The sequence below is a fragment of the Mesoplodon densirostris genome, chromosome 17, assembly GCF_025265405.1.
Source record: "Mesoplodon densirostris isolate mMesDen1 chromosome 17, mMesDen1 primary haplotype, whole genome shotgun sequence".
Taxonomy (NCBI): domain Eukaryota; kingdom Metazoa; phylum Chordata; class Mammalia; order Artiodactyla; family Ziphiidae; genus Mesoplodon; species Mesoplodon densirostris.
In genome coordinates this window covers 66,950,031-66,974,231 of record NC_082677.1, presented here as the reverse complement: position 1 = coordinate 66,974,231, position 24,201 = coordinate 66,950,031, and the positions used below count along the sequence as shown (strand labels likewise).

Genomic DNA, 24,201 nt, shown 5'->3' with positions numbered 1-24,201 from the left:
CATTTCTGGATATATAATTCTCCTCTTAAACTTTATAAAAGAGGTGGGATTTTCAGAGACTAAAACCAATCTTTAGCAATAAAAAACTTCTGATATCTTAAAAATATTCCAAGCTAACATAAACTAACATAAGACTTTCTGATAATATGCTGTTGTTTATAATTAATATATTCAAAATCTCATGCACTGATTTTTACCATAGTTCTTTACCAGAGGTTAAAGTCAAGATATAGGAAAAATATCAACACAATCAGCTGCAAAGAGGAAGGAACACTGGACATTTCTATTTTAAAAAATCAGTTTAAAGAGATAATCAAAACTGATTCAAGACTTTCCATCTCCTGATAGGAAAACAATGTAAAGACCCTGTGAGAAAATGCTCTGTGGGGCAACAGCCATGTAATCTACCAGTAATCATCTAAAATGAAAATGTATGCGTGTTTTTCTTGCTAACCTCTTCCTTATCTCCATTTCTTTTTCCTTTGACCAGCAGCAGTACTGACCCAGCTCAATATGTTTTATACTATCCTTTATGCTTTCTCAAAGCCATCCTTTACTTCGTTTTCTTGTACATGACAATGCCAGAAACACAAGACAAAGAGTTTGTTGAAGGTGAGGTTTGAGCTGCATTTTTAATCCATCATATGGAGGACCAGTTAAATATCTTTGATGATATTAGAAAAGAAAGTACAGTACAGCTATAGACAGAATTCTTCATAATAGGGAGAAAGCAGAGGCTGCCAACGGGATCAAGTTTTCTTGGATATTGGTCGGCCCACAAAATTTTTAATGAAGGCTGCAGGAAGTTGCTGTGGATATGTGTCTTTCGGCACCTCTGGGTACTTTTAAAACTTCTTCATGACCAAGATCTCCCTCCAGAATCGTGTCTCCGTTGACGATGATCAGGGCCTCATCTTAGTGGTGTAGTCAAGGGAAGATCTAAGAACAGCTTTGTACCTAAGTGTCTTGTGGTTGAAACAGACATGGATGAGAGCCTTGAAATGTGCAGTGGAAGGCACTGAACCCACTGGACCGCCAGAACACCTGGCCTTTGGTCCTGGCTCTATCATCCATCAGCTGTGCAACCTGAATTTCAGCCTCCTCATCTTTCAAATGATAAGCCCAGGTTCTCCACCACCACACAGAGCATGTCCAGAACCTAGTAAGGAGGGTTTCCCTGGTGGCGCAGTGGTTGAGAGTCTGCCTGCCGATGCAGGGGACACGGGTTCGTGCCCTGGTCCGGGAAGATGCCACATGCCGCGGAGTGGCTGGGCCCGTGAGCCATGGCCGCTGAGCCTGCGCGTTCAGAACCTGTGCTCCGCAACAGGAGAGGCCACAACAGTGAGAGGCCTGCGTACCGCAAAAAACAAAAAAAACAAACCTAGTAAGGCAGTACACATTGACAGCATCCTAACAATCACGAAGAGTTAGTGTTTTATTGTACAGAAATAATTATTTTGATAATACTGAATTTTGAAACTCAACAATTAGTTATAGAATAAAGATAAAATGCCAGACATTTTGCTAGGCACTGGGGATTATAAAATAAAGAATAATGTATAGTTTCTAAACTGAAAGGGCAGACTCAGAAAAGGCTTCAGAGTGAGAACTTAAATGAATAAGTTTTTTCTAGGAAAAGAAGGCATCTAATGGTGAAGGAATGGATATAGTTGGAAGATACTGCATATGGTTATGCAAAGCCACCTCTTAAGAGCACAGACGCCAAAGCTCCAGTACCTGCATTTGAATGTTGTCTCCACTACTTATCAGTTATTCTTGGCAAATAACTTAAGTTCTCTGTGCCTCAGTTTCTTCATCTATAAAACGGGGACAACAGTTCCTACATCATCAGGTTTTCAGGAGGACTAATTAAATAATATTTGCAAGCTGCTTAGAAAAGAGCTGTATTAGTCTGCTTTCTCTAGGTTATACTGTGGTAACACATTATCCCAAATTTCAGCAGCTTATAACAAAGGTTTATTCCTCACTCATCTTACATGCTGGCCACAGCCCTGATCCGTGTGTCTTCTTCATTCTGGGGTCTGGGCTGAAGGAGCAGCTTCTATATGTCACATGCTTTTCTCATGACAAACGGAACAGAGCAATGGCAGAACCACACAATGGTTCTTAAAACTTCTGCTTGTGAAGCATTCATCACTTCTGCTCATGGTCCAGTGGCTCACGTAAGTCACAGAGCAGAGTCTGATGTTAACAGGGCATGTAGGGGCAGGCCCTGCAGGGAGGGGCCCGTAGAGACGGGCAGCAAATATTCTCAACAAACAAAACAGTTGAACAAACAATATAATCTACCACAAGTGCCTGGTACATAGTAAGTGCCATGTGTTTGTTAAAGAAAAATAAGTGATGGCACAGAATCCTGAGACAGCATGAGATGTCGGGAAGAGTAAGATGCTCAGTGTCCCTGGAGCACAGGGTCCACAGGGCTGAGAGAGGGACCTGAGGAGGCCTAATTTTGAAAGCCTCTGAAAGGTTTTTTTTTTTTTTTTTTTTTTTTTTTTTTGCGGTACGCAGGCCTCTCACTGTTGTGGCCTCTCCTGCCGCGGAGCACAGGCTGCGGACGCGCAAGCTCAGCGGCCATGGCTCACGGGCCCCGCCGCTCCGCGACATGTGGGATCCTCCTAGACCGGGGCACGAACCCGTATCCCCTACATTGACAAGCGGACTCTCAACCACTGCGCCACCAGGGAAGCCCTCTCTGAAAGGTTTTTGCCTAAAAAAAGGTAAGTTAGTAAAAGGTAAGTTACAGTAATGAAAATTTTATAGCTATATTTTATGAGGCACTTCTCTGACAGTTTTATCAAGACATTGGCATGATTTCATCTGTTTTGCACTGAACATTTAAAAGTCTACTAGTCACTCCCTGTGTAACACTTGTCTAGTAAGACATTCTGTCGGCCCTGGACTGAGTTGTAATTGTCATGACAAGGCAGAGGACAGAAGGTTTTGGGACAGGGGAAGGGGGCACAGAGAGGAAGGGAGGGAAAATGGGGGGAGAGAGAAGGTATGAATGAATCAATGAACGAGAGAGAGAGAGAGTTGTACAATGGACTCATAAGCACTCAATTTGGTGTTGGGATTGTAAATACTGTGTTATGCAAGAAGGTGAAAGCACCCTCTAAATATGGCTGTTTCTTAAGGATCCACTGCCATCTTCTACTTCTAGACTAGGTTCTTTCACAAGCCCAACCTACCTCACAGCTCTAACCAGCCTTGACCTCCCTCGGCAGCTTCTGTCCTCATTTTCTTTTTCTTTTTATAAATTTATTTATTTTTGGCTGCGCTGGGTCTTTGTTGCTGCATGCGGGCTTTGTCGGGTCGTGGCGAGCGGGGGCTACTCTTTGTTGCAGTGCGTAGGCTTCTCATTGCGGTGGCTTCTCTTGTTGCGGAGCACGGGCTCTAGGTGCGCGGGCTTCAGTAGTTGTGGCCCACGGGCTCTAGAGTACAGGCTCCGTAGTTGTGGTGCACGGGCTTAGTTGCTCCAAGGCACGTGGGATCTTCCTGGAGCAGGGCTTGAACCTGTGTCCCCTGCGTTGGCAGGCGGATTCTTAACCACTGCACCACCAGGGAAGCCCTGCCCTCATTTTCAGTGAACTGCTAGAAAATCATCTCAGTCCCTAAAGTTCAACTGAAAACCCTGGGCATCAGATGAGTTACCTGACCTGCGACACTGTACCCTTCTTTTGGTGAATTGGGAAAAGAAATCTAAGGGAAGCAAGAATAAGGAAGAAGAAAAGGAAGCATGAAGAGCAGAGAAAGGCAGGAAAAGCAGGGCAAGGCTCAGAGGACCCAACTCCCCATCCTCATTCACCCGAGACGCAGGTCAGGGCTCGAAAACTTACTCCAAAGAAGTTCTGATTTCCATAGTAGATTATGCTAGTTCCATAAGCTTTCTCCTTAATGATATACCATGACTTGGAAAGCCCATCAACATAAGGTTCTGTCTGATACTTTTTCTTTTACCGTTACCATAAGACAACGTTTTACTTTTTTGTCTTCAAAACTCTTGTTGGGGGAAGAGAGACAGACAAATCACAGCCCACAAATGAGCCATCCTGACTCCTTCAAGGTTGCTCAACGCTCTCCTTCCCGCCTTCTTTGACTTACAAATCCTAATAAGACTTCTATAATCTTGCACCATTGTGAAGTTTTTTGTTTGAAAAGCTTTAAAGATCCTCCCTGCCTACAGATAAAAATACAAACTCAGACCACAACCAAAGTCCTAACGAATCTGGTGTGAATCTACGTTTCTAATCTTGTTACTGGGTAGGACAGATTTTCTCTCACACTAAGGTTGCTTGATCACAAGATAATCAAAGTCTGACATACTGTACAGAACAGGTAACAGACGCAGGAAATGACTAGATCGTAAATGGACAGGTTGAAGGGGAGAAGCCTGGAGTCTGAGAAGTACAGGCCTGTCTGTTCATCTGCTGCGAAACAGCCTGAAAGAGGACCAGATGATGATGAAGATGTGAACTGTAAAAAGAGAAAAACTGGCAAAAGCAGCTATTTTAATCATGCTAGAATCAGCTCAGGCCCGAGACATCAGCTTTTGAGAATCAGGGTACATCCCAGGGGTAATGACTCATAACTATGATTCATAAGATGCCAGAAAATGAAGAAGTGCAAGGATACGGAGGGCCCAAAGACTTTCTGTAGAACCACAAAAGAACTTAAATAAAGTTCGATAAGAAAGCAACGTTTTCTTTAAGGAAAAAAAAGTACTAATGTGTAACAAGACTGGAGGAACTGTGAACATATAGAGTGGCCTCAATTTTTGAAGGTCTCTCACCAAAGACGTGAAGAAGAGTAGTTAGATATGAGGTGCGAATATGATGAAAGTAGGTGTATACTAACATTCTGAAGCACTCACTTAACACTGAAATATTTCACTTGGCTACTATAGCCAAGCTTTCCAATTACAATTTTGCAAACTTTCATGAAAACAGTCGTATTTTAGATATTAAATGTTGGTGTTGGGACTTCCCTGGTGGTGCAGTGGTTAAGAATCCGCCTGCCAATGCAGGGGACACGGGTTCGAGCCCTGGTCCGGGAAGATCCCACATGCCGCGGAGCAACTAAGCCCGTGCACCACGACTACTGAGCCTGAGCTCTAGAGCCCGCGAGCCACAACTACTGAAGCCCACGTGCCTAGAGCCTGTGCTCTGCAACAAGAGAAGCCACCGCAACGAAGAGCAGCCCCTGCTTGCCACACTAGAGAAAGCCTGTGCGCAGCAACGAAGACCCAACGCAGCCAAAAAAAAAAAAAAAAAAAATGTTGGTGTTAAAAGCCAGAATTGTCAAAGGAAGAACAACACAACATTAAAACATGTATCAATGGTACGTGTGAATACAGTTAAGTCCCCTACATACAAACGAGTTCTGTTCCGAGAGCACGTTCATAAATCCAATTTGTTTGTAAGTCCAACAAAATTAGCCTAGGTACCCAACTAACACAATCGGCTATACAGTACCGTACTGTAATAGGTTTATAATACTCTTCACACAAATAATATATGAAAAACAAACACAAAAAATAAAGAAAACATTTTTAGTCTTACAGTACAGTACCTTGAAAAGTACAGTAGTACAGTACCACAACTGGCCTCCAGGCGCTGGCATCGAGTGAACAGGCAAGTACCAGCTACATCACCGCTGCTTTTACGCTTTTGCTTCCTGACATCCTGGGCTTGAGATAAAGATTCTGTACTACTGTACAGATACTGTATAGAGTACAGTACTGTACTCTATACAGTACCGTAAAGTACACAAAAGCACAACCACTTGTAGAGGATGCACACACGTGACAATGTACACCAGACACGTGAACTAACTTGACTGGACATGTGAACGTGCACTGCCATCTTTGAAAGTTCGCAACTTGAAGGTTCGTATGTAGGGGACTTACTGTAATCTTAATCTTTACGTAAAACCGAATGACCCTTATCCTTTCTGGCAGCAGCTGGAATCCCTGAGGGATCACAAAACAGAACTGTAGGGAGACAGCTGTCCTGGTCAAATTAACTCATTATTGCTCCTCATAAGCCAAACACACTTCCCCAACCCCGCCTCCACCCAGGAAAAATATTTAGTCCTTATTCTTTTCTGTGACATCACTGCAGACAGAAAGTGCACTCCCACCTAGCAAAATACTGTACTGATGTAATTTATCTCCTCCTCTTTTAGTCAGCAGGATATTTTTAAGCTATGTACTCAGAAACATTTCTAATCATGAAAGAATGGGTGACACAAGGAGAGACAAAAAGCAGCCTAAGCAAAATAAATCCACCAATAACTAAACAAAATAAACCCAAAGCTGGCAGCTTTTCAGAAGGGCATGAGTAAAGGCTTTGGTTTCTATGACAGCAGATAACACATGACTTAGGTTTATACAAATGTCTTTTTATAAAAAAAAAAGCTCTTTCTCTTAAAAACACAGATTGAAATAAAATTACTTCCTTACTACATATAGCATGTTAGGAGAACTATTGGTTTCAGAGCTGAAAGGTGATTATTTTATCAACAGGTTTTCTAACATTCCTCCAAAACACTGGAAACCATCTGTGCATTTCTTTCTGGTAATAAAAGTTTTATTTTCTTTTTAGTATTTTATTTAGCATAAAAACAACCCCCCCCCCCCATACAAAAACAAAAAAGGGAAGTTGCCTGATAAATACGGGGAGAGGAGAAGTCAGGTTGAGCAAGAGACATCTGGGACAAGCTGTGGCTTCATGAAATCTCAGATCTCGATCCCTCAATCAGTGGTGTGGGTAAACCAAACATTCACAAATAATTTGAATATCCTCCTTTGTAATTATCCTTATCTAAAGTATACCATATTATATTAAATATTTCATAATAAAAGTATGATTTTTCTGGAAAAAGTCAGAAACAAAATATTCATTAAATTCAAAACAAGCACTAACATCAATGGTATAGCATGAAGGAAAACTGGTGTAATTATCCCTGATATTAATCATCTTAAGTAAACATAGTATCATCTAACTATGGTGGAATAATAATAAAGAACAAGGCTGATATGAAGATTTATCAGATTTGTGTAATGGTAGGAGGTCAGTAATATCAGTTGAATTAGTTACTATAAAGTGAAGATTCCATTGTCTCAAAGGTGTTTACTAATAGTGGGATTATTCAAATGCTAGCTACATTCATCTGGGGATTATATTTCAAATGCTGAGCAATTCTTTTCACTCTTCTGAAACTAGGAATTTTAATGTTAAAAATTTGTTAAACTTCTGATTCCTTTAAAAAATTAAATCAAGCACCTTACCACCTGTTAAGCATCTGTATGAGAAAAGACTGATCACAACACACATACTTTAGATTTTAAAAAGACTAGAAAGAGATGAAACATGCAACCACCAATTCTAGAGCACTGAATGTCACAGAGTGAAACTTTCTGAGGTGACAGCAAGAACTTATTTTAAAACCAGGAATCTGAAAACAGAATAAAGAAAGAAAATGGGATGCCTTAAAACAAATGAGTCACATAATGAGTTATTGAAGAGGGGTTCAGATAATGTGAGCAAATCAATTAACAGTAAACTAACACAATGAAATGTAACACAATAAGGTACTTTTCAAATTTTTGAATGCTTTAGGAAAATATCCAAAAAAGTGCTCAAGATTATCACTGCTAAGAGAAACAGAACGTTATCATGAACAAAAGAGTGAATTCTCATGCTGCTTTCATTATGAAAGCAATGAACTATCTATTGTCTGCAGGCTGGTTAAGTACCTGCCAATCAAGCTGGCAGTTCAAGTGGGGATGAGATTAGACTGGGCAGAGCCTGGCCACTGTGCCCCACAGGATTAGTATGACCCCAGGCTGTCCTTTAAATCACTACAAGTCTTAAGAATACCAGGTGGCTCAGATGGCTTGAAGGCCCCACAATGGATTTCAGCTCTGTGGTCCTGAAGCAAATCTGGGCATCTGAGAAAAATGTTTAGGGAGGGGGAAACAAAGTGACTTCAATCCCCAGAATTCTGGCTGGATGTTGTGAGGGGTGAAGGATTAAGTTGTATATGAAAAGAATAAACATAGAAAAGGAATAAAACAGAGAGCATAAAGGAAGGAAAGAAGTGAGCAGGCTTAAAGTAATGACCCAGTGTCTCAAAATACCATTCACCCAGGAAACAAGAATAAGTAGTGATAACTTACTTAAAATGTCTGTAGTGGAATGCAGTTATTTCCAAATCCTTTCCCTTTGATGTTATACATGTTACTATAAATCCAGTCTGTAATTTTCTTAGTCTTTTCCAAGAAAGAAATTGAAAACTATATTTCACATATACTAGTTACAAACTTATTTTTAGATAAATTTGGGAGTTCAAATTTAAGCCATGGATGAAAAATAAAGCTCAGTTTCATGCTTTAGATTCATTTTCAATACCTCACAGAGTTTATTAAAATAAACTTATATGCTTATTAAAATAAAATAAAATAAAATAATAAAATAAAATACAGCAGGGTGGGGATGGGGGAGATGAAGGCGGTCTGCCACACAGAGGAGATGCACCCTCTTCCTTCTCTGGCCACACACCCTGATGAATCTTCCATCAGTTCCAATCCACCTGACTTTCCACTTAGCCTTATTTTTCCCCTTGCATGACCATGTCTCTTTCCAAAACAAGCAGAATATCTCTCACTAATTTTGGTAAATCCAACTTCTTCATTTTCTTCTTCTGCCATTTTGTCCTACTATGAGTTCAACTACTAAGTAATTTAAAAATAACACTGACAAACTCAGCTAAAACTTTCATTAAAATTACCTTGAAAACTGAGACAAACTGGCTTCTTGCATCTCAATTATCCATGCAACTGGCTTTTTCCTCACTAAGGAAGTAGCTTTGAGATGCAATCTGACACCTGAATATGACCCATAATCTAAATATGACATTTTTCCTAAAGTTTGTTCAGAAAAGAGGGGGAATTGGGGGAGGGGGGAATCACACTTACAAGTCCACTTATGGCTACAATCCAGATGTAGGAACCAGAGGTGAAAAGCTATAAAAGAAAAAAAAAGGCAACTAAAAATGAAATTCAACTGCCAGTCACAGCATATTTATTTTTACATAACTACAGCCATAACCATTTATATTAAGTCTTAATTATACATATCTTAATATAAACAAATAGAAAATTAATAAATATCAATTCTGTTATATAAAAGAAAACAACATACTAATTTTTCTTTTCCTTTCTTTCTTTTTTTTTATACCAAGACCTAACTCAGCTTTTCAATAGCCTAAAACAGATTGGTTGAACCCAGCCCACTCCCGTGCAAAGAAAAGTAAGTGAAATTGAAGCACATTCTTAACTACAAGTGGACATTAATTGGCTTAAACAAAGTAAAATACTATATAGAAAGAAATTATTAGCATTAACAACATACAAAATATGTAGTCACCACCCAATGCTTGGTGTTAAGTAATGACATGTAATATTAGTTTATATAATTCTCTCATTTCAATTTCTTGTTATTGCTACTCTAGTTTTAGATGGAAGACATCTGCCAGCATACAGGTCCATGTCCAATGCTGCTCTGCTTAACTGCTGATACTCTCATTCCAGTTTACCCAAGAAGAGCAAACTAAGTAATGGTATCAAAGTTCATTAATGGCAAAAGCAGTTAGAATTGGGTCTCACGAAACCTCTCCCTTTGTTTTCCAAATCATTTACATCCAAGGGTATGCTCAGGGTTTAAAAAAAAAAAAAAAGTCACAAGACATCTCAAAGCGTTCCTGCAAGAAAGAAAAGACTTGTAGCCTAATAACAGGATATTATTGGGACGATTGGTGAAATTTGAATAAGATAAAAATTTGAATAAGATTGTATCAATGTTAATTTCCCAATTTTGTTAACTGAACAATGGTTACATAAGAGAATGCCCTTGTTTATAGGAAATATACACTGAAATATTTAGGGAATAAAATAAAGTCACATATATAGATTAAAAAAAGGCTTGTAGCTTAGCATTTGTTCACATTTAGATCTTTAGATGGGGAGTTTAAGCACTTCTGCTTGTGGAGAAAGAAGCGGGTTCATTGCTGACACTGTGCTACATGAAAACCTCAAAGTGGTGCCCATTTATCAAGGATACATAGAAATACACAGAAGGAAGACAAAGGTAAGAGATGACAAAGCACAGGTAAAAAAAGAATCTGACAAGCTGTGCTCTTGTGTCAGCTAACGTGGAAATGAGCACTGGCTACAACTTCAAATTTAATCCCTTGATCTAAAATTTAATCCTTTGATCTAGCATGGATGCTTGTTCAGTGTGAATGACTGATAATAACAAGGATGAGAATTATGTGGAAAAATATTTTTCTGTGGTATTTTTCTAAAAGTATAGAGAACAATAAAACAGCTAATACTTTCACAGCACTTACTGTATGCTTCCTCTCACAGAGGGGCTTCTTGAGGGCAGGGGCCACATCTCATGCCTCATCTCATCCTCCACAGCCCCCAGCACCGGGCATTACAGGACTGGCCCTTGGGCCATGTGCACTTAAATGACCCTTCACAAATATTTTTGCTCTCCTGATAATGATTTAAGTCATTCATTCACTCATCCACTCATGCGTCAAACGTCCCTGGTTTTAAGAAGTTGTTGAGTAAGAGACAGAGGCACAGAAACGTGTGCGAAGGTCCAGAGGGGAGGGATGGAAGGAGAGAACAGAAGTTTGGGGAACAAAGGGTTCACGCTCATGTCAAGGTGGGGAGGGGTGGGGGCTGACAAGGGACAGGCAAGAAGAAACCCTGGATGCCCTGGACTGCAGAGTTTATCAAGAAGCCAGGGGCATTTCCACCTCTGCTTCCTGGCACCAACTTCTACCTCACCAACAAAACAAAACACAACAAAAGAAAACAACCCACTCACAATCTCAGAAAAACCAAAGGTGGCAGCCATAGAGACATAAATGATTAATTAATAATAGGAACCAACTGACTTAGTTCTTATTATCTGTTCAGATTACCCTAAAAACTCAATGCTATATCTCTAGTCCTTCCAATGACACTGTAAGATAGATATCGTTGTCCCCACTTTACAGATGGGCAAATGGGGGCTCAGAAAAAGTGACAGAGAAAGAAAATAATTACCAGAGCAACTAATTAAACCAAAGTCTACATGGCTCCAAAGACTTTCCACAATGCTCCACTGAATTCCTACTCCACAATGAATATTTACAATTGTTATATCTTCCATAATGAATAAAACAATGTTTTTCACCCTCAAAAGATGCTCTATAACTAGAGTCAACAATGAGGCTTAGAGGCTTCCATAACTTGACCCAAGTCTCAAGGTAGTGTGGGCCATGTCAGAACTGGAACTTGGGTCTCCTGCCCCCCCCATCCAGGGTGCTCTTCTACCGTTGCATTCTGCCTTCTGTTGTAACATCTTAAAAAAAAATTAAACACGCCACAGCAAATCCTAGTAATAACAGTAAAATGCGGAAATGGGCTATTAGGTTATAGGAGTATTAAGGAGAATAAGGGAGAGTGTAATGCTATATAGGTTGAGAGATGAAGAATAAACACATTTCATGAGAAACGGCTGTAAAGTGGTTAGGAAACACCCACCCCTGATGAACCACTGCTAACACGGGACAGCAGACTAGAGAAGTTAGAGGAAATGCTGAAGGTTAAAAGCGGAGGGAGCAGGGTATTCTACAGTGACACTGGTATCCGGGTCCACGGGCGTGGGGTAAGGAATGTTACGAGCATGATGGTGGATCAAAAGGCCAAGCTACACACGGCACCACAGGAAACAGCAGAATAAAAGTTGACATCACAAGGTGTGAGAGTGAAAGAAAAGTGACAGGTACTACAGGTTGAAAACTGAAAATCACATGTATCTTCTATTCTTGCGCCTGGAACCCAGCAGAGAGCAATCAGTATTCATTGAATACTGGTGAAGATAATCTTTTTCAATTTAAGTCAAACGGTCAGTCCTCTAATGGCCTTCGTGTCCAACCATCTAGTGGATGGTGACAGTGCAATCAAGCCCGTGCAGCTCGGGAGTTAGGAAGCTGGCAGAGCGTATCTGGTTCCTGCTTCAGAGCTTTATCTGTGACACTCTATTCAATAAATTAATTTTGACAGTGGTTCTCCACTTTCCACCTTCTGACTGTTCTCATTTGTTTCCATTTCATACTAGGATTTTTAGAAGATACTTAAACGCAATTGTACAATGAAATTAAAATATTTTCCACCGATACAAATTACAGTGAAAGCTCTTATCAGATTTCTAAAGGCTATGAAAGTATTCTAGTATCTTATATGCCTTGACGTTCTTGTTCTGTAACACTTCCTTTGAACGTTTGATATAGATCACGAAGCCAAACTTATGGGAAAAAAACACATTGTTTTCAAGGAGATCAAATGAGAAAAAGACCGAGAAAAAAAAAAAAAAAGAGAGAGAGAGAGAGATCTGGTTAAAGAAACATGAACATAAAAATGCATACTGTACCTGTAGTCCCAATATATAAATCAGTGTCTTGTTTGTGATGGACAACGGGCCCAGAATATGTGCCACTTGGACTCTCGGGATGGAGCAGTAAAATGGTACAAACAGAGCAAACACAGGTGCCAGGCTATGCAAACAAACAAACAAAAAAAATCACTATGGTATAACACTCAATTTAAAATACCAATGGTAAATGTATATTTGAAGTAACACTGCTTATCATTTTATTTCAGTCTGAAAGCACAGTCTTAGATACACAAGTTGGTTTCTATACGTACATCACATCCAAAATAATTTGTACATATATATAACATTTTATGAGACCTCTAATTATCTAACCCTTGTCGACCCTCTCAAAGCTATTGCAAAGGGGGTTTCCCTGGTGGCGCAGGTTGAGAGTCCGCCTGCCGATGCAGGGGACACGGGTTCGTGCCCCAGTCCGGGAAGATCCCACATGCTGAGGAGCGGCTGGGCCCGTGAGCCATGGCCGCTGAGCCTGCACGTCCAGGGCCTGTGCTCCTCAATGGGAGAGGCCGCAGCAGTGAGAGGCCCGCGTACCGCAAAAAAAAAAAAAAAACTATTACAAAGAGGTGGTTCAGCATCTACTAATGAACTGTCAGCACTGTGAGAAAATTTAAAGTTGATGCTATGTTTTCTTCTCACGAATGACCTGAAATCTGATGAAAGAGACTAGATGAACCAAAAGCAAGAAACATTACAATTCATCACACAGTCAAATCCAAAATCTTCATCTCAGACTCTGTCCAATTACATCTCACGTCAGCACTCGACACGGCTCGCCGCTCCTGTCCTCCCTTCCTCAAATTCCTTCCTGCTTTTGTCTTAAACCCTGTGTTCTTGCTGGTCTGCCCATGGGTCTCCCACCACTCTTCTCCTACCCTCTCCAGGGTTCCATTATAGGCTTTTCTTCTGGCTCCAGTCTCTCCTGGTATAATCCTAAGCCCTTCTATGGCTTCAACTAAAAAAATGAAGTGAGTCCCCAAACTGTCCGGCTGTCCCTCACCTTGGCTATGAAACTCGATTTGATACCTTCGACCTGACATATTCCAAAGTCACAAACGTCTGTCTGCTTAAAGTCTTGTTTCTCTCTAATCCATCTGCTAACACTGCCAACAGTATTGTCTTCCCCAAATACAACTCTGATCATGTCACACCCTTGTTTAAAACCCTTCCTTCCACAGGCTGCCAGTTTTCAAAGAGGAAATTCAAGCAGCACGAAAGAGCAAAGTCCTGCGAGTCTTTCTTACCAGTGTGGTTCCCTGTAACCGTCCTCCTCTCCCTTCCCCTGATCTGGTCCATCCCCTCTCGCCCCCTCCCCGCCCAGATGCTCCCTGGGCACCTTAGGCTCTGATGACTATTCACTGACACAGGCTATTGTTTCAACACAAGAGTGTCCGTGCACTTTTCTGCTTAGGAAACTCACACTTACGGTGTATGACAGAGCTCAGCTCCTCTGCCCAGAGATGCCTCCACCCCCCTGCTGGTTAGCCGCCCTCCTTCACCCTCACAGCTACTCCAGTTTCACTGTCTGAGTGAATCTGTGTGAGAGGCAGTGGGCCAGCCACAGCAGCTCCGTCCACATCTCTAAGTAAGAAGCAGCCCCGAACCTCCAGGAACTAGAGCTCCAGGACGGCGAACTCACATTCCTACGAGGGCGAGGCGGGAGACGTGAATGAGGCATGCGGTCTGGACACACACTTACACCCATTCTTCATTAAACTCATGGCTTAATTTAACCAGTCTTTTATTTTCTCATGTTTTGGATAAGTGGCATCGTACAAAGAATGACTGCTTTTACCATAAGAAAAATGCAAGAAATATTTTTCACTTCCATAAAGAAATGTTCTCATTATCATCTCTGTGGAAACAACAGGTCCCTCTCGCGCATTTTCCCGTTTTCGATAGAGAATGTATGATTAGAAAAACCATTCACTGTCCTCTCGATTCTATTAAACACCAAACCCAACCCAACGCATGTTGAAGATGTGATAAATGGCAGCAGCTTCTACAGGCAGCTGTAAGAATGTAGTAAACGCTACAAGAGGGAAAACCCCAGCCAGCGAGCAGCTGAGCGCCAGGCGCTGGTCAGGACTGGAGACCCGAAGACGGGTAAGATGCAGCCTCCCGCGGGCTCGTAAGGAGACGGCAGGGACAGGGCAGCAGGGGTCTGCAGACAGCTCGGCCGAGGGGTCTGGAATGCCCCTCCAGCCCTCCTCCTGGGCCGAATACGTCCCAAGGCAGGGAAGGAGATACATCCTCGTGCTTATCCCAGCATTGGACTCAGCGCTTGGCACAGGAGAAAAGCTCATTAAATGTGGGGCGATGAAACAATTCTAATTCTTGAACAGCTGTATGATCTACATCTTAACTAACTACATAGGGTTTTTTGTTCTTTTTTTCTTTTTCTGGTGGTACGCGGGCCTCTCACTCTTGTGGCCTCTCCCATTGCGGAGCACAGGCTCCGGACGCGTAGGCTCAGCGGACATGGCTCACGGGCCCAGCCGCTCCGTGGCATGTGGGATCTTCCCGGACCGGGAAACGGACCCGCGTCCCCTGCATCGGCAGGCGGACTCTCAACCACTGCGCCACCAGGGAAGCCCTACATAGGGTTTTTAAAAAAATCTCCCATTAGACCATTCACTTTATGAGAAAGCACCACGTTCTATCTAGCGCTGCATCCCCTAGTGCCTAATGTGGACACTTACCCGTAATCGACCGGCAACATTAACGAAAGCAATTTTAACAGAGCGTTATTTAAATTGTCATTCTAAATATCAATACTACATACAAACACAGCTGATGAAGCAGCTGTGCATTCTTCTCACTAAAAAGAACAAATTAATCGCTCCTGGGCTTAAAATCCTGCAAAGACCCACCGCCAGCCAAGAGTAAAAGCCAAAGTCATGACAAACACGCACAAGACCCTGCGTCCCCCACCCCGACCTGCCTTCTACTCCGTAGACTCCCCCTCCTCGATCTCACCGCTCCCCGGACACAGGACCGGGCACACTGTGCCCCAGGGTGCGTGCCGCTGCTTCCCCCTCTCCTGGCCATCTTCCCACAGACAAGGGCATCACTCACTCCCTTACACCCTTCAGGTCTTCACTCAAATGGCACCTTCTCCAAGAAGCCCTCCCTGACCACCCCACTCCAAACTGTAGCCCGCGCCCACCTCATCACAGCCCCACCCCTACTCTGCCTTCTCTCTCTCCTCTCCCCATAGCACCAATAACCTCCTAATTTACTACGCGGCTTACTTATCATCTGTCTCCACGACTAGGATGGAAGCTCCACGAAGGCAGGGATCTCTGTCAGTCTGTTTGCTGCTTTACCTCCACTCTCTAGAAGCACGCCTGGCACAGGGTAGTTGCTCAGTGAGTACTTGCTGAATCAATGAATTTCTCTTTAAAATGGTAAAACCATACAGCAGAATTCGTCTTTTGTTTTAAAGAGCCCCTTTTCTTGTTTTGTTGTTTTTAATGGGATTAAAACACACAGTTTCATAGATATACTCAAAATAGGGCCTGTTGTTCTCTTGGTAATAATAAGAAAACTCCATTTTGGTTGCACTTGAGTTTCTCACTACAGAACATGTCTTTAGGTACTTAACTTATAGAAGGTCTTCTGTTTACATTTAGCAATAAAGTGTAAAGAGTGAAGCTATAATAAAAAATCTGAAGCAGAGTTCTTGCTTGAGGTTACATTCCAATGTAAACTAAGAAATATTGATAGGAATTTTAATGACCCCAGCTCGTATCTTATATACCAATAGAAGAAGTTTCAAAATTCCTTAGAAGTTATTCATCACTGTGTAGTTTTAAATGATGACTAAACACTAAACCACATCTACCCATAACACAAAAGCATATAGTTCAGACCACGGTTATACAGGTTGTTTTGTAGAAAATTTCCATTGCTATTTCTATACACACTGAGTGTTTTTAGTCACTGACCAGTTTTTCTCTTTTCCTTATTTTATGACATTTGTTCCTTATATTGGCAACAATAACTCATTTTGACCTTTTTGTATGGTGAACAGCTAACTTCTGGAAGTCCTGTCTGGCTTAAGCATATAGGGCTGAAGTTCAGAAAAGAGGAACATGGTTTATAAGGAGTTCACTCACTAATGTCACTAATATTTATTGAGTATCTACTCTATACTCACAACTGTGCTTTGACAGAACAAATAAAATAGTAGAAACTCTCAGTTCAGGTCACAAACGTCCATCTCTTCTACAGAAAAGGACATGGACTCCACTTTTACAGTACAACTGAAGAAATCCTGGTAACTTTCAACAATAAAAATAAGGTTTGTGAGCTCATGAAATGATCTCACAATAAACATCAATGGCATCTCAGAGGACAATTACCCTATCACCTCTTCTTTATACACCTGACTACTCTAATACCCAAAAAAAGGGGAGATCCAGTTTGCTAGAACATTTACTTTACCTAGATTTCATCATATAATGATGTTTTCCTTAATAAAAAACTATTTCAAAAACTAAAAACCACGGGCTTCCCTGGTGGCGCAGTGGTTGAGAGTCCGCCTGCCGATGCAGGGGACGCGGGTTCGTGCCCCGGTCCGGGAGGATCCCACATGCCGCCGAGAGGCTGTGCCCGTGAGCCATGGCCGCTGGGCCTGCGCGTCTGGAGCCTGTGCTCCGCAATGGGAGAGGCCACAGCAGTGAGAGGCCCGCGTACCGGGAAAAAAAAAAAAAAAAAAAAAAAAAAAAACTCAAAACCAAAACCCCACCAGGATGGCTTTTCAACAAATTGAAAGACTTTTTCTCAACAGTGTCTTCTTCAAGGATTCTTCAATCCAAGTTTTAAAGGAACTAGTTCTAGAAGATTTTATCATATCGATCCACCAAATCATAAAATCTCTATATTTCCCTCTCACAGAATTATTGGACTAGGAATTATCTCGGTGATCATTTAGTTCAATACTTTTATTTTATATAATGGGGTGGAGACCCAAAGAATTTAGGTGACTTGTAGCTCTTCCGTTTGACAAGGTTTCTCTACAGATCTTCAGCACTTTAGAGCTTATAAGAACCTAACAAGCCTCTCAATGGAATAACACCACTGAGAGGCTAAAGGTCCTCAGCCACTTTGACAGAATCCTGGAGTGGAAGGGCCTCTGAGGTCACAGGGTTACAAATTCCTACCCAATGATTCAATTCTCTCTACACCATCCCTCAAAATAGTCATCCTGTTTATGCAAGTACCTAAATAAGAGACAACATGCCACTTTTTTATGATCTCAACTTTTGAGATCTACTTTCACATTCTGATTTGAAAGCTGTCTGGTAACCTCCTCTTACAAGGCCTTCCTTCTACTCTCTGGAGTTAGGAAGACTGACACATACAATCTAAACCCTTTACCAGGAGAGCTTCCTAACACGTGAGGATAATGATCACGTCCCGGCCAAGCCCAGACAGGCTCAGTTAATTCCATCATTTCTCCCAAGACCTGGCATCCAGACCTCTCACCACCCATGCTCTAAGGTCATCCGTGCCCTGGTAAAACGCAGCCTCCTGAGCTCACTGGGAATGGCCAGATCATCTCTCTTGTTCTGAGCGCTATATTCCCATTATTTTAGCCTGCAAATCAATTTGCATTTTGATAGCCATGTGACACTGTTGGTTTAAACTGAGTCCATTAAGACCTGAAGGTGAACAGCACAGGTCTCCTTCATCCTGTGCACGGGAGGCAATTCTAGCTGTAGGATGACCCCTTCAACTCTTCCCTTGTCACTCACGCATGTGTCCGTGCAATCAGCGATCCAGTCAGTTGGTCTCCCGCCTGAAAATACTGACTAATCACTGTACACAGGCAAAAGAGCATTTTTCTCCACTCACCACAGAAATTTGTTTCTTTCTCATTAAGCTGTTGATAAGATACAGAATGAGTGAACTACTCCCTGCACCAAGTTTCCAGGCAGACAGAATTGTCAAAATTGACATTTTTTCCCTTAAAACCTTTAAAAATTCACACTTTACACATAATATGGATACAAAATCATCAATAACTATGATTCTTTTTTTTTTCCTGGTTAAGGTTTATTGCTTCAGTCTCTTCCAAAGGCTTTTTTTTAAACTTAAATCTTTATAGAAAAATTTATAAAGTTCCATAGATATCAAAAATTCATAAATTCCAAGGGGTTTTTGGATAACTCTTTTTTAAAAAATCACTAACAGAAAAATTTCACTTCCCATTAAAAAAAAAAAGTGCACACGCACACATGAGGCTAACTGATCATTACTGTGCTCAGTCACAGGGTGACAGGAAAAAAAGCCACCACCATAAAAGGATGTCTGCATAATCTCCCTTAAAACAACGTGCCAAGGTTAACCCACTTCAGTCTGGGCGAATACTGACTGCTACCATACAGAGGTCCCAACAAGGCACTAAGAGGTAAGTACCAGATATTTTGCTTTTTCAACAAAGTCTTGTGAGTTAAGAAGAACTTTGAAACCCTAATTAAGGTTTAAGGTAAAGGTAAAGGATCTATTCAACAAAAGGCTATAAACATTTCTAACAAAGATTTTATCATTAATATAGTTGAGACTCTCTGGTGACTGGCAGTTCTAATAAGCTGATGGTAAGCTGGGTGAAAGCAATGGATCATGCCAGAAATATCTTTGCCAAAAAACAGGGCTTACTTTGTACCTCTGTGTGAACTCACAATTACACAAAACAGTATCAAATATTAATCATCAAATACTGCCAGTATTTCAGGATACTTTATGAAGGAAAGGAGTAAAGTTATTTTAAAATGGAGTATTCCTACACTTAAATGTACTGTACTTATAACAAGTTATACGGCACAATTTAAAATAAAAGAGTTAGTACATGTTACTTTTTGACCACATATGTAAGTACATAAAAGTCTTTCCTATACTTTTATTATTTCTCTACTTTTATACTTTCTATTATTTCTCAGGATAGAATCCCAGTAGTAGAATTCCTGGGGCAAAGGGTACACATTAAAAGAAAAAAAAAAAAAAAAACTTCAGATATAAATTGATATTTTTCAGTTTACAAAAACATTTTACCAATTTACTCTCCCACCAGTGACAGTCTGGGCCTCACTGCTTCTCAGCCAACATGAGTATTTTAATTCTAAATATAAACTATTAATCTAATAAGTGAAAAAAGAACATCTCTTGTTTGCTTTATATTTATTTGATGATCAGAAAGACTAAACACATCTCCGTATTTTTTTCTAGAACTTCTGTGTGCCTAGAAAATATCACAAAACAATGACTTATATGCAGTGAATTGCCAGTATTTGCATCCAGGTTGGGAATGGAGGTAACAGAAACTTGGTAAAATATAAGCTGTGCAGAGACTTCCTCTAAAGGAGGGTGTTTTTTTTTTTTATTTTGGGGGGGAGGTGGTCTCACTTTAAGTACAATATAGTGTAGTGGTTAAGAGCATGGGCTCTGGAGTCAGGCTTGAACTGGGGCTCTATTATTTACCAGCTGCGTGACCCTGGACAAGTTACTTCTCAGGCTTCAACTGCTTCATGTGTAAAATGGGGAGTAATCATACTGCCCAGGTCTTACAGCACTGGCTCTCACAGTAAGTGCTGGAAAACTGCCTGTTACCATTCTCTCTTCCCTCTGCCCATTAAACCACCGAAGGATGAATCCAATACGCAAAGTTTCCTTGCCCTATCATTTCTATGGGAATTATTTTTCTTGAACTTATTTCTAGATCTTTAGAAAATATTTTACATAAAGACTGAGTCTATGGATGATTATACATCTAACTGTGTTTTCTGTCTGGACTTTGCATTTGCTAGTATTTCAGTGCATGTTTTCTCTTGGGGGTTAATCATAGTTTTTGGACATAATACTGCAAAGAGCACGCCGCTCCAGAAAGCATTCTCACTCACAAGGTTCACCTATCATGTGGTGGTGGGAATTCCTTTTATAAATCACTTTCAACTAGCTTCTGAGAGCTTTTCAGTAACATGACCAGTCATTTAATGGAATAAATATTAACTCAGGTCACTATATGACTTTCATTCATTTATGCTTTCCGTAGGCACTTACTAGATATCTGTTGCTGGCCAGTCCTGAAACACTCTATGGGATAAAATGAGATAAAGCCATCATCCTTAAGAAGTTTACATCTAAAAAAAGAGCTCACCATCCAGTAAAGGAGTTTACTAGTGACAGTCTTCTCTCTGCTATGGTTAAGGGCCTCCTGGAGTTGTTAAAATGCCCTGGTTGTGTATGTGCTGAGGATGTGCAGTATCCTCCAGTCTGTATCCTTCCCAGCTTCCCAGGAAGTTTGTAAAATAGTGGGCTTCAATGTAAGATGAAATAACACACGTTAAAATCCTCTGAAAATGACAGAGGTAACAAAGATCCTTGTGGTATCTGGAAAGCCCAAAGAGAAGAATAAAAATATTTTGCTAAATATCTGCAAATATTTAAATAGCAGTATAAAAATAAATTAACAGCATAAGAGCTATCCTAGGTATTCACCATCTTCTCTCAGTGGAAATTTTAGTCCAAACTGTTTTATAGAAATCTTGTTAAAAATAGTAAAAATCTAAATTTATTTATAAAACTTTTACTTCCCTTGAAATATGCTACAAATAAGTGAATGAATTCCTTATTTATATCGACATATTTCCCTCCTTCCCTCCCTCCTCCTCCCTCTTCCCATCTCTCTAACCCTTCTCCGCTCGCTGGTTGAGACAGGTGTATGAGTTGGTATGCGTTGAAGTTTTGAGATGTCTTCCTGTTTTACTTGTTTCCTACCAAAAACATCAGATCATGCTGGAAATAAGAGCTAGGGCTAAAACATACTACACTGAATGTAATTTCTGGAGCCAAACTGCCTGGATTAAATCCTGACACTTCACAGCTGCGTCTTTAGGCAAGACTCATAAGTCTGTGCCTCAGTTTCACCAGTGGCAATGGATTTGGGAAAGTTTTGTGAGATTCAGTGAGTGAACATACGTAAGGTGCCCAGGGCAGTGCCTGGGACACAGTCTATGCTGAATAATACTGGTTACTATTATCAATCAAACGTATCCTGCAGTCTGATAAGAAACTTTGAGGATCAAGAAAGCTGGGATTCTGCTATTCCTTAACGGATATTTATTGCGCATTAATCATGGGCCAGCTGGAGATGCACAGAATTAACAACACAGCCCCCACTCTCAGGACTTCACAGGCCAGTAGGAAACAGAAACAAAACAAACAGTACAGAGGGCAGTGCCCTGGTGAGGACACCCCATGCTGCCTTTTTGCGGGGCAGGGGGAGGTGCTGTCGGGGGAGCAGGAGAGGATAAAACCAGAGAAGCTTCCAGGAGCAGCTGATTCTGAGCGAAGCCCTGAAGGAAAGCGGGAGCTGAGGATGCAGGACCGGGGAGAGGAGGCTCCAGAGAGAAGGAAGAGGGTCAGAAAGGAACGGAGATGTGAGAGAACACAGGACATCAAAAGACAGCAAGCAATCTAGTAGGGCCGGAGCCAGGGGGTCACAGGATGGAAGACGGCTAGAGATCCAGCTGAAGAGGGAAGCAGACCCCGAGCACGAAGGAGACCGTGCGGCGTGACAGACGGCTTTCAGTTTGCCTGGGCACCATTTGAACGGCACTGTGCGCATTGCAACTGCAACTCCACGGAGAAGAGAGGGCGGCCTGAGGCAGGCAGGGCAGTGGGAGCAGCACGCACACAGGCAGACGGACAGACAGAAGGGGACGTGCAGAGGAGAGGCCGGGGGCCAGTGGGCTGAAGGCAAGACGCAGCGGGGGACGAGGACACGGAGGCCTGCACGCCTGCGTGGTCCCTGGCTTGGCAACTGTCCTGAGGGGGGACCCTGAGCAAATGATCCAATCTCTCCCGCATTTTGCTTATCCATAAAATAAGGATATTTAATGTTTCTGACTAATTTCTATGAGGTAACAGAGACGAAAATCAAAATTTGAAACTCCTTTGAACTTTAAGGAGACAGGGTACATAGTGTTTCCAGAAATATTTTGGATTCAGAGGATAAAGATTATACTGACTCAGCCCTTCATTATAAGGGGTCTTTGTATATTATGCAGTTGGTTATCCTACATGCAGGTCAAATCATGCCACAGGGAAACACAGTTGTCTTCCTTACACTGAAATGAGTATCACGGTGGGATTATTTTTTCTTCCAGTTCCTAAACATTATGCCATATATTTCAAGTCCGTAATGCTACCACCTTCTCTGTCTTCATCTTTGAAGACTTTCATACCATCCTAGTGAGTATTAAAGCTGCCAAAAGCCACAAAAGGAATAGATAATCAGTGAAAGGTGAAAGAAAAATAGCCAGACTATGTAAAACCCCAAATGTGCAAGTGGGTGTTTAAGCAGATAACACAAATGTCAGGCACCTTTCACTTTCCCATCAATTCCAATGTACATGTTTACAGAAGGTGAAGTGTCTTTAGCGGGTGCCCGCTGGGTTCAGGACACCACTGAGGCACAAAGAGGAAAGTGCAGATGGGCCAATGCTGGGTTGTTTTTTCTCTGTTCTGAGGAAGCTCCCTGTGCACTGTCCTGCACATGACCCTGTGCAGACCTACTGAGAGGTGGGCAGGACCAGGCTGTGCCCTGGGGTCAGCCGCAGGGTCACCCTTCCACAAGCCGGAGGATGCAAGCAAGCAAGCGAGCTCCCTAGGAGACAGGGAAGAGAGGTGCCCTCAGACACACGGACCACAGACGACTCGCCTCCTGACATAAACGCTCTGGCACGTGGGAGGTTCCGTCTGAGAAAGTGGGGGCACCTGTCAGTGGTCACCTTTCTGGACAATCTTCCCTATATAGTCTCCCAAAAAATCAGTCTTGGACACAGCTATCAACTTAGGACTCAAAGCTAGTGAAAAAAAAGAATCACCTGATAGTGGAGGAAGATCTCTTTGACGAGGTTATCGGGGTGTGTGCTTGCTGTCAGAGCGGTTCGGAGCAGTGTAGTAGTCTGGAACGGCCATCAGACTGCACCAGGGGAGGGACGCGAGGCTGGGCCTGTGCTCGTCACTGCCCGTCTGTGCCTCAGGGATGCCTGTTTCGCACCTGCCTATTTTGCAGGCCAGTGGGACACACAGCTGCTCAGGTGATGGTTGTTGAGTCACCTTGAAGCAGGTGAGAAACATGACTGGTTGAGTGCTAGGCCCCGGTATGTGTGACACTGGACCAAACTCAGATGTCCCTGTTTGCTCAGCTTCAAGAACAAGGAGGCTTTTTCAAGCAACTGACAAATACGTATAAAACTAGGTAACAGGAGGAAGCAGCAATGATTTCTTTCTTCCACGGGGTATGTTTGTCCTCAAAGGCAGTAAACAGCCTCAGCCTGCTGTCCTGATCCATCGGTGCTGGCCTGCTTCCCGGGAGACCAAATCCTTGCTGCTCCTTTGAGCCTGGAGCCCTTCTCTGCCCCCTCCTTTCCCAGTGACTCTATTTTCCCACTCCAGGAATTTCCCCTCAATCTTACCCCTCTTCAACAAAATAACCAAAGGACAGTGTAGCAACAGAAATCAGACAAACAATGGGATCAAACAACACCACTCATCATTTAACAACAGACAAGTATCATTTGTATCTGCACGTCCATTCTTCGGGTTGTTTTTGAGAGCACACTCCTGTAACTTCCTCTTTGGTGCAGGCCACTGT

General features: G+C 42.0%; 1 protein-coding gene across 2 annotated transcripts in view; it reads right to left on the bottom strand.

The window, feature by feature from the left end:
* UBAC2 (UBA domain containing 2) overlaps positions 1–24,201 on the bottom strand; it is a 165,261-nt gene that overhangs the window by 53,007 nt on the left and 88,053 nt on the right. For both annotated transcript variants that reach the window (XM_060080110.1, XM_060080111.1), the window contains 2 exons: positions 12,516–12,639; positions 9,002–9,049 (listed from right to left, as the gene is read on the bottom strand). In XM_060080110.1, coding sequence (XP_059936093.1) covers positions 9,002–9,049; positions 12,516–12,639 — 172 coding nt within the window. The remainder of the gene's footprint in view (positions 1–9,001; positions 9,050–12,515; positions 12,640–24,201) is intronic.